General features: G+C 40.4%; 1 protein-coding gene across 2 annotated transcripts in view; it reads left to right on the top strand.

The window, feature by feature from the left end:
* Positions 1 to 9,629, top strand: part of gucy1a2 (guanylate cyclase 1, soluble, alpha 2) — a 45,855-nt gene that overhangs the window by 7,750 nt on the left and 28,476 nt on the right. For both annotated transcript variants that reach the window (XM_051065360.1, XM_018687906.2), the window contains exons 3-4: positions 6,311 to 6,372; positions 7,641 to 7,765. In XM_051065360.1, coding sequence (XP_050921317.1) covers positions 6,311 to 6,372; positions 7,641 to 7,765 — 187 coding nt within the window. The remainder of the gene's footprint in view (positions 1 to 6,310; positions 6,373 to 7,640; positions 7,766 to 9,629) is intronic.

The following is a 9,629-nucleotide window of genomic DNA, read 5'->3' as shown; positions in this document are numbered from 1 at the left end:
GAGCATTCTTCTAAAATCTGCTTAGATGTTTTAAATGTACTCTGTCATACTGTGTGCAGTTAGAGCTGGGCATTATCGACCAAATCAATGACTGCTGGTCTTCAGAAGATACTCAATAGTAAACAGTCAGTGTGTTGACCACACAGCCAGAGGCCAAAGCTGTCTCCAGAGTTCAGAGGGAATTCACAGCATTTAATACCATGGGAAAAGACAACTTTCAAATTATTCCATCACAGTATGATTCTTCAAAATCCCAGACAATGTCTTCTCTCATATCATGATATGTCTGTGCAAAAAACAAACAAACAAACAAACTTTTTGTCATCTTTCACCTCTGATAGCCTGAATCATCTGGCAGATTATATAATAAATATGTTATTGTGAGGAAGAGAGACAAGAGATGCCTTATTTGCGTATATGTAATGATGTGAGGAGTGTGACGAATGAGCCTGTTTCTGTGTTTGTGTGTCTTGGTTCTATCCATGTCTCAGTTGTATTACAGGCTGTAATGTAATAAAGCAGCTATTAGAACTGAGCGCAATTGTGATAGATGGCGTGTGATTAGGGCATTTGCTGTTGCATAGTTGGGATTTGATTGCATCTCCTGTAATGTGGCCTCTGCTGCTCAACAATGAAATATACAAAGAAAAAGAGAGACAGATGTTCAAGATGGGGACAAAACTAAAAATGCCACATGAGAGAGGACATAAACTTGCACATGAGTAAATCATACCATAATTTTAAAGGCAGCTACATAGTCAAGTGATATTAAGCTGAATGTCAAGTAGCAGTAAATATAAAACTCTACAAGACTTCTGACAATCACCATTTCCTAATAATTCATACTATATTCTATTTTCCTTTTCAAAAAGCAACTGATAGCAGGTTAAAGAGGTCAAATAGCTTGTCCTCATATTCCTTATATGGCATTGCAGTATGAACTACAGTAATGTGAATCTGCATCAGATAATTTGCCACTTTCCTGGCTTCGATTTAGGAAATACAACTTAAACAAATATGTCATTTAAATTGACAGACAGAGGAAACTAATGTCTTCCAACCCCGACATTATGACTTCATACTAACAAAGATACCACAGATGTCAGAGAGACTCAAGATCTGACCTAATTTGGTCCAAACTTGTTTCTGGCCAAAGCATAAAGAAGTCAAAGATGGAGAATTTGGTCTCTTGAATCAAGGATAAACACTCAGCAGTATCAAGCCTGAAGCAGACAAATAATGACATACACAGAGAGACTTTATTTAAAAGTCACAAACTCTCTCATTTGTTTGTAGAGAAGTTACAGTGTCAAGAGTTAAAGCCGTTAAAAATTCTCTATGTTGAACGTTTTCCTCCTCAACTTTTTATGGTTCCCATTATAGTTTCTGCTTATTTACACATGTAACAGAAACACAACATGCGCATCTCACTGTTCATCTTGCGGGCCACCTGTAGATTCTAAGAGCAATATGTGCAGATGTTCTGCTACATGTTTGGTGTGTCCTTTCACTGGATTGCTTAATGCTCTTCACCACTTGCTTGTAAAGCTATGCTGCCTGCAATTTCATACTGGGCATGTGGCGTGTTACAAACCAGAGCCAGCTGTGATAGGTTGGCCACGGTCTAATATGAGGTGGCACTGCTTTCTCAGTCTGTTAGCTGTGTCAGTCCAGATAACCAAAACAAGAGCTGAAAGTGTAAAGTATGGTGTTGATTCTGTTCAGTTTACATCAGTTTATCAATCAGTTTACATTACTGTGAGCTGTTTGATTCAGTGTTTAGCTAAAAAAAACTTTGCCTAATGTGTATCTTTGATTTCTGTCTTGACTTATTAAGGATTAAAGAGAAGCATGTTTTTGGGGTATAGCTTGCTTGACTGACAGGTCCCTCAGCCTATCACAGTCAGGCATAGTTTGTCCGCTTAAACTCTTAAACTCACTTAAACTTCACCAAGGGTCCCAACAACAGTCCTATCTTATTTGAATTTACATAGTCCAAATTTTATTACATTTTTATTTATTACAGACAGAGATAGAGATCCATTGTTGGGGTTGGTAGATGGTTTAATACTAAATAGATAGATAGATAAACATTTTTTGTTCTCTAGTCATTGCTTCTAATCTGGAAGTTTTGATCTCACATATGCTCCAGATCTATTTATGTTGGTTCCCCACATAATAAGAGCGCTGCTGTGTTTTCATTAGACTATAGGAGGTTGTGGGAATAGGCTTCTCCAAACTGCGAATGCTCAGACCCCACGTCTGAAATAGATGTTGCAGAGAAATCGACATGGGAGAGCAGTGATTGTCAGTCTTGTTGCTGCCCAGGCACACAACCTTGCAAAAATAATGAAATTCAACAGCACGGCTAAAAAATCTGAAGTTAGTGTATGTTTGAGAGGGCCGGTGAGTGCCAACTTCAGCTCTCAACTGCAGCTCTTACTGGCCCTGATCTTTAATAGATGTGGGAAAAAATAGGGTAGAGGGAACACTTAAAGATAGGTATATATCACACTCAATTATGATGATATTCAGCTTTTACTTGTGGGCAATACTGTGGATGTGTGTGGGTGTTTCTCTGTGTATGTCTGTCTGCATGAATGTATCTATTTGGATGTACATGCAAATGCAGGGAAAGGGTAAATGAGTGTAAGACGTGCATGTTTACAGTGTCTGTTATGGTGGTGAACATACAGAAGCAAATTAGCTGATAGATGGATAGCATACTCACTCACTCACCCAGTCACTCAGTCACTCACTCACTCATTTATAGAACAACACACTGTTTATCATCTTTTTTGTTCTCTCTTTTACACACACACACACACACACACACACACACACAATGGCTGCGTGCAGTGGCACTGCCTGTTGTTGACTGCAATGGACCATGACAGACAGAACAGAGCATGCTCTCTGTGGTTGTCTTCACCATGACCACACTGACCCAGAAGCAACACACACACACACACACACACACACACACACACACACACACACACACACACACACACACACACACTCGCTCACGCTAGCATGTGTGCAAACATTCATTTTCTCTCCCCCTCCCTCAGTTTTGTGTATACACATGGAAGGTGGCCATTAGCTTAGTGACCCATGACGCTGATCAAAAGTGTGTGAATGTCCTAATGTGTGTGTTATGGTGAATCCACATCCTATATCTGTGGTCTGGTCTTTCCTATCAGGAAAACAGATTTATTAAGAAGTAGATGTACCTTGCTGTTGGATAGTTGGATACACAGTTTGGTTGAAGTTGGCTGTTCTGACAAAAAACAAATTGTATCTCAAATAATCAATACAAGAAACTTTTTTATTGCCTTTTTTATATTGTACACAAGATGTTTTCCTTGTTATTGATTTTAAAAATACATAATTGTCTCCCCAACAGGCCAGAACTTAATGGAACTAGTAACAAATAGCACGCCCAAATGTTTACCTCATTCATCTCTTTTGTTTTACATTACATTACATCCATTTTTGTTCAGAGTGATTCACAGTAAGCACATTCAACTTATGTAGGGAACAACAGTTCATTATCATGAAGTATTTAGCCCAGTCAGGGTGAAAATATTTACCCCTGCCATGTGCGATGCACTGGCTGCATTATACTGCTAACACTGAAGTGCTTCATAGTCGCATTATTTGCTGAACCACGCTCAGAGACAGCCTGGTACAATCCTGATATAGAGCAGATTGCAACAGAATTGTTTTCTTTGTACCTGCTTTATTACTTGCCTGCTCTCTGACAGAGAGGCCTGATGAGTCTCATGCTGGGTTTTATCTTGCAGGGTCTCATCTGGTGTATGAGTTTCTATTTTCTTTAGTGGTAGTGGCAGCTTTCCAGTTGTGCTGAAGCACCAGTATACCTACTGTTCTGTGACCATAGACCACACCAGTTCATGCAAATGGAAATTTGGAGCAGGGAGATGCAATAATGGGAGGAAAGGAAGAGCTGCTGTACTGCATTGTGCGTGTGTGTGTGTGTTTCTACTGCAGGGAATCAGTCACACACTGACAAGAAAGGCAGATTCACCTACAGTAGAGAAAAGTATAACTGAGCCTCACATGGAGAGAAAACAGGACAACAGAGCAAGAGGAATGGAGGGAGTGTCGGTGAGATTCTTCTCCCCTCCCAAAGTAAAGAAACAGAACAAACAAAAAAGACAGAGTGGTTTGGATAAAGACGATGGGAACTAGAGAAAAAGAGGGTAGCCATGAAGGGGAGTGTGTGTGTGTCTGAAAAGAAGGAGAGCAGAGTTTACACCCCAGTATCTGCTGGACACTTTTATTTTAATGGAAAATCTCATGACCACATTTCACCAGTCTACACACTGTCATCGGCATGATTACATAATGTTTTAAAATCTTAATTCTCTTGCTCTTAGTGTAGATGTTGTGTGCTTTAATGTTGTATCCCAACAACTGTGCAATCTTGATTTGTCCACCAGCCGCAAACCAAATCCCACCATCTAAGCACGTTTGTGTGTGTTTGACTGAGTGAGATTAATGTGTGGTGGGATACGGAGTTGTGTGTACAGTAAACATGTCAGCGATTGTAACAATGCAGGCTAATGATGATGTATGTGTACAGTATGTTTGCACATGGTTGCGTGTGGGGTTGATAGCGATTTGTGCCTGTGTGTTTGGTCATGTTGTAGAATCATGTGTGCACACAGTGTAATGTGCATGCTCTGTGGTAAATGAGTAGCTGAATCAAGGATGCAGTTGGTGGGTACTGTCATGAGAAAACACCATTTCTAGTATTACACATGCACGCACGCGTATACTCTAGACATTCACGCAAATGTGTAAGTGGGGAATAGAGAGGTGGCAGGGAGTAAAAGTGTGTTTTTTTCTCACAAATGGTCTGTGAAAATATGGCCCACTGGGTATTTTTTAGCTATCAGGTCTACACAGTTGCTTGGATGAAGTGCCCATCTTGCTCCTGTTGCTAAGTTGACGTGTGGCTCACTGTAGCTAAAATTGGAAATATTTTTGTGTCAGCAGGCGTTGTTTCAAGTGTTTTTGAGGCTATGTGTATTCAGCATAAAGCAAAACATTTGCATTATTTTGTACATGTATTTTTGCTCCCTGGCTGTACACACACCATCTCTCTGTTTTCTAATTTTCTTATGATTTGCTCTACAAACCCGCAACTCTCACTCCCTGTCTGTCTCCTTACACATGTAATCACACACACACACACACACACACACACACACACACACACACACACACACACACACACACACACACACACCAAATCATTCCTGTATCTGTCCGGAATGGGCGGAGGCCCCAGAATGACCTCTCCAGCTGGCACACTGTGTTCTAGTATTGTCACTACAGAGCGGCATTTGAGCTGCATCACAGATAATCACATTGGACCCGCCCTCTCAAGCTTAGGCTGTCAGTAACGCAAAATACACCAGCTGCACATGCATGCGCACACACACACACACACACACACACGCACACATGCAGAGACAATCCAGGAGTATAATCATTTTGGCTATTTGGAATTGTCATTATTATTGCCGGAAAATGTTTTGTAGAGTTTTGAAAGAAGGAAATATAAATATAAAAAAGGTCTTTTTTGATGAGGCAGTTTTAGTGGAATATTAGTAGAATGTCTCTTTACTACAATCACAAATGTAAAATTAAATTAATGACAGTAATAGTTGTTCTTCTCAGTAATTACACTGTGGGACCTACCTAGACTCAAGCAAATTTAAAAATATATTTCATATAGTTATATCTAATGCATGCTTGCTACTTTTAATTTTCACAACGAACATTTGGTAAGAAAAGCACAGGTGTTACAGTAATAAACACATTAATGATGGCTCTGCTCTATTCGACATGACAGTGTGAGAGTGAGCCAGCATGCACAACACCAGGTCCCTCAAACTGAAGCAGCAACATGGAATTTCTTACTTTGAAATGTCAAAATGTCTTCTGTGTTTCGCCTGCAAGAACACCTCATTCAGTACCTTCCCAGGGTTGTTGGTCTGCTTAGATGTGTGTCATGCTCGCCTAAGCCTTAACAGCAATAATCATGAATCCGTGGTTCACAACACCAAGAAAAGAGGCCACTGATTTCTGTGTAATGTATTTCAGTGATTTTATTAGTTGGCATTTGCTGGATATGTGCAATATTGAAGCTCTGAGGTGTAATAAATGCAATCACACACAGATGCACAAATAAATGCATGCATAAATACACACACACACACACACACACACAAATACACATTTACTTGTCTAATGTATTCAATTCTACTTACAGACACAGACTGTTCAGGAGGCTCTACAGCGAACTCTACAATTCTACAGACAACAAGAGATCAGGTAAGGCTGTCCTCCTCACTTGCTGTCTGCCTCTCTTGCTGGTTCTTTTCCTGACTCTCTTTCTCTTTTATCAATCTCCATACTCAGCTACTCTCTCTGTCACTTTCTGTCTACCTGCTGTCTAGTCTGGGCGTCCCTGTCACTCATTTTCTCCCCTTTGCCTCTGTTTTTCTCACTTCTCAGTCTGTCTGTCTGTCTGTCTGTCTGTATCTGTCACACATGCAGATATACACACCTGTTCAGTCTCTGTGAGCCTTTTGCTGTCTCCACTACCCCTCATTCTCCCTGCCTCCCTGTCTTCTCCCTCTCTTTTTTCGGTCACACAGACACACAGAGACAGACAGACATACATATACACTCCTTGCACACACCTTCATCTCTTGTCTTTGCCTCTTTCTCTCCCTGCCTCTTTAAACAGTAAAACTCAACCAGGCACAGCAGGTATTAACAGTCCATGAAGCACATATGCATAGAAATATAAATGCTGGACTGGGACTTCTGTTGTGGGGTGAAGGCATCTTTCTATGGCCTTCAGAATTGTAATTGTGTTGCACTGGTTTCTATGTGTCTCTTTGTGGGTGTGACTGAGTGATTTGCCAGAAGTAATACTTCATAAAAGGTCTGCGTGTTTTAAGCATGAGCTAATATTAACTTTTTTATAGTATGATTATCCTGGCCAATGTTACTGTGATCTACAATATCAATATAATTTTTTATTTTTTATTTTTTAAATATTTGAAAACAAATAATAATTCTGTCGGGCAATAAATCTGTGTAGGAAAGTGACCTGACTCATCTTGAGCACATTCTTCTGTCTTTCTGTTGTCGAGCTGCCTCAGAGGATCTGCTTAGTGACCAACAAATAGGAACCTACACAGGCTAATTTAAGTGTCAGGTCACCAAAGTATAAAGGAAAAAAAGCCATGCAGATAGTGTCTTTGAAATCTTTCTCTTCATCCCAGCAAACTGGAGGTGAATGACAATCTCAGCAGCAACAATCAGTCTACTTTCCTACAAAAAAGTCCTCAGCAACTAGTGACAGCACAGTTTGTAGTCAAGTATTATACGTCTGTCTGATGGCTGTTGGCATAAAATAACAACAAACAAAACAAAAAAGTCCATGGTACATCTTGAAGTGATTAAGTGGAGGTTCATCCCATTATTAGCTTATTAATGCCTTATTAGCTCTTCTTATTTGCTGATCTCATGGCTAATCATGGCTTATCCTGTGTGTGTATGTCTGTGTGTTGGGTCTGTGTCTTTGACAGGTGTCAGGAAGTTGGCAGTGAGGAGAGACGACTAGAGAAGAGAGAGGAGAAATGCCCATTTCTTGAAAATTCTGGTTCAGAGGAAGATGTCCTACAAATCCTACAGTACATGGCCACCATACTGGGTAAGTAAGATATGTATGTGTGTGTGTTACTGCGAGATAGGGAGGGCAGAGGGGCTTTATAGACGTGTCTGTGTGGTTTCCTCTGTATGTGAGTTGATGTGGTTACGTGTTTGTGTATATATTTAGTATTATACTTTTCACCCCTTTGTTTCTGGCTGTGTTGTTTTTATGTTATCGCTTGGAATCAATTGTACTGTCCTGTGTTATTTTTATTGTATGCCAAGACACAAATAGCTCTGCCCCCCCCGTTTGTTTATGTATGTGTTTATGTACACTAACACACACACACACACACACATGCTTAAAGCCATCCCCTAGAGGCTACACCTCTAAAACACATTGTAGACACTTTTAATGAAAAAGGGAGATACAGTACCATGGCCTAGGTAGCGCACATGTAGACACAAATACACAACTATTTACACATGCAAAAACACACACACGCACACTGTATGACTCACTCTGGAGGCTTCTACTGTCTCAGCGGCCTAACATTAAAAAACATAGACACACATACACGCACACATTGTCCCGGTGAGTCACCCAGCACAGCTTCATCCTCCCTCTGTACCATCTAAGATCTCTTCCTGCCTCTGTCTGCAGTCTTTTACCTCCTTCTAGTCCTCCTCCTCTGTCCTGTTTTTCTGTTCTGCAGAGCTACTGCAACTGTATTATCTATACGCTATCACTATATTTATTAACTCCTCTGTCCTTCAGTCATCTTCTCATCCATCTCCATCACTGTACTGCCATGCTCTGCCTCTCCTCTCTTAGTCTTCTTTTGCCTTTGCCTACAGATCACCCCTTTGTCTTCCTATCTCCTTCTCTGTCTTCCTTTGTTTTGTGTTTTAATCTCATTTTTCCCTCTGTCTGAGTTGTGAGTTGGCCACATTTAAATTAAAAAAAGCACAGAGCAAATTTGTGCTATCCTGTCCATTCAATTTATTCTTGCAGTCTATGGGTAATTATAGTGCCTGTTTTAGCAGCTTGTTACACAAGCAGCAACTGGGACAGCCTTCCGTGAGTAAAGCAGCGCTCACTTGGTGCAGTTTTTCCATTCATCCATCCATTTCATCCACATCTTCCAGGTCTTTCTGGGGGATCCCAAAGTGTTCCCCGACCATATGGAATGTACTGTGTAATCCCTACAGCAAGTTCTGGGTCTGCCCAGGGATCTCCTCTTAGTTGGACATGCCTGAAATACATCCACATCCAGGGAGGCGTCCAGGAGACCTTAGTGCCAATGAAGGCATCTGCACTAGTGCCACCTCAACTGATTTCTTTCAGTTCGAAAAGCAGCAAGTTCCTGTTCAGGGTCCTCATTTGTCCCCAGCGTTGAGCCCATGTGAAAAAAAAAAAAAATTTGGCCACTTGTATTTGGTCACTACCCAAAGCTCATGAAAGTGTAAATCAACTCATAAATTGAAAGCTTGGTAATATGCCCTCGCTACTGCTGATGCTACACCAATCTGGCTCCCATCTTACCTTTCTCACTTGTGTGTATGTATATGTGTGTGCTAATCTCAGTTTATGAGTTCAGTTTTGAGCAGACACATGCAGTTTGTGTACTTGTTCCCAGTGATATCTACATTAGTTCCTCCCCAATTTAGTTTATATTCTATTACATTTTTGGATTTTTCTGGGTTTGTCCTGTTTTCTGGTGTCAGGTTTTATTTATATCAAATGTCAGTTTTAATTTTGCTATAATCCCTTAATCCTATTTTTTGTCTTAGTTGTTATTCAGTCAGGAGGCATGTGACATGATTATTTTATCTTATCAATATTCATTATTTTAGCATGGCTTTGATGTTTGATTACTTTGATTTTCTGTGGTTGATATGCGCAAATTGTTTTTGCTCAATTT

This window comes from Lates calcarifer, linkage group LG21 (assembly GCF_001640805.2).
Source record: "Lates calcarifer isolate ASB-BC8 linkage group LG21, TLL_Latcal_v3, whole genome shotgun sequence".
Lineage (NCBI taxonomy): Eukaryota > Metazoa > Chordata > Actinopteri > Centropomidae > Lates > Lates calcarifer.
This window is presented reverse-complemented; position numbering and strand designations above follow the sequence as displayed.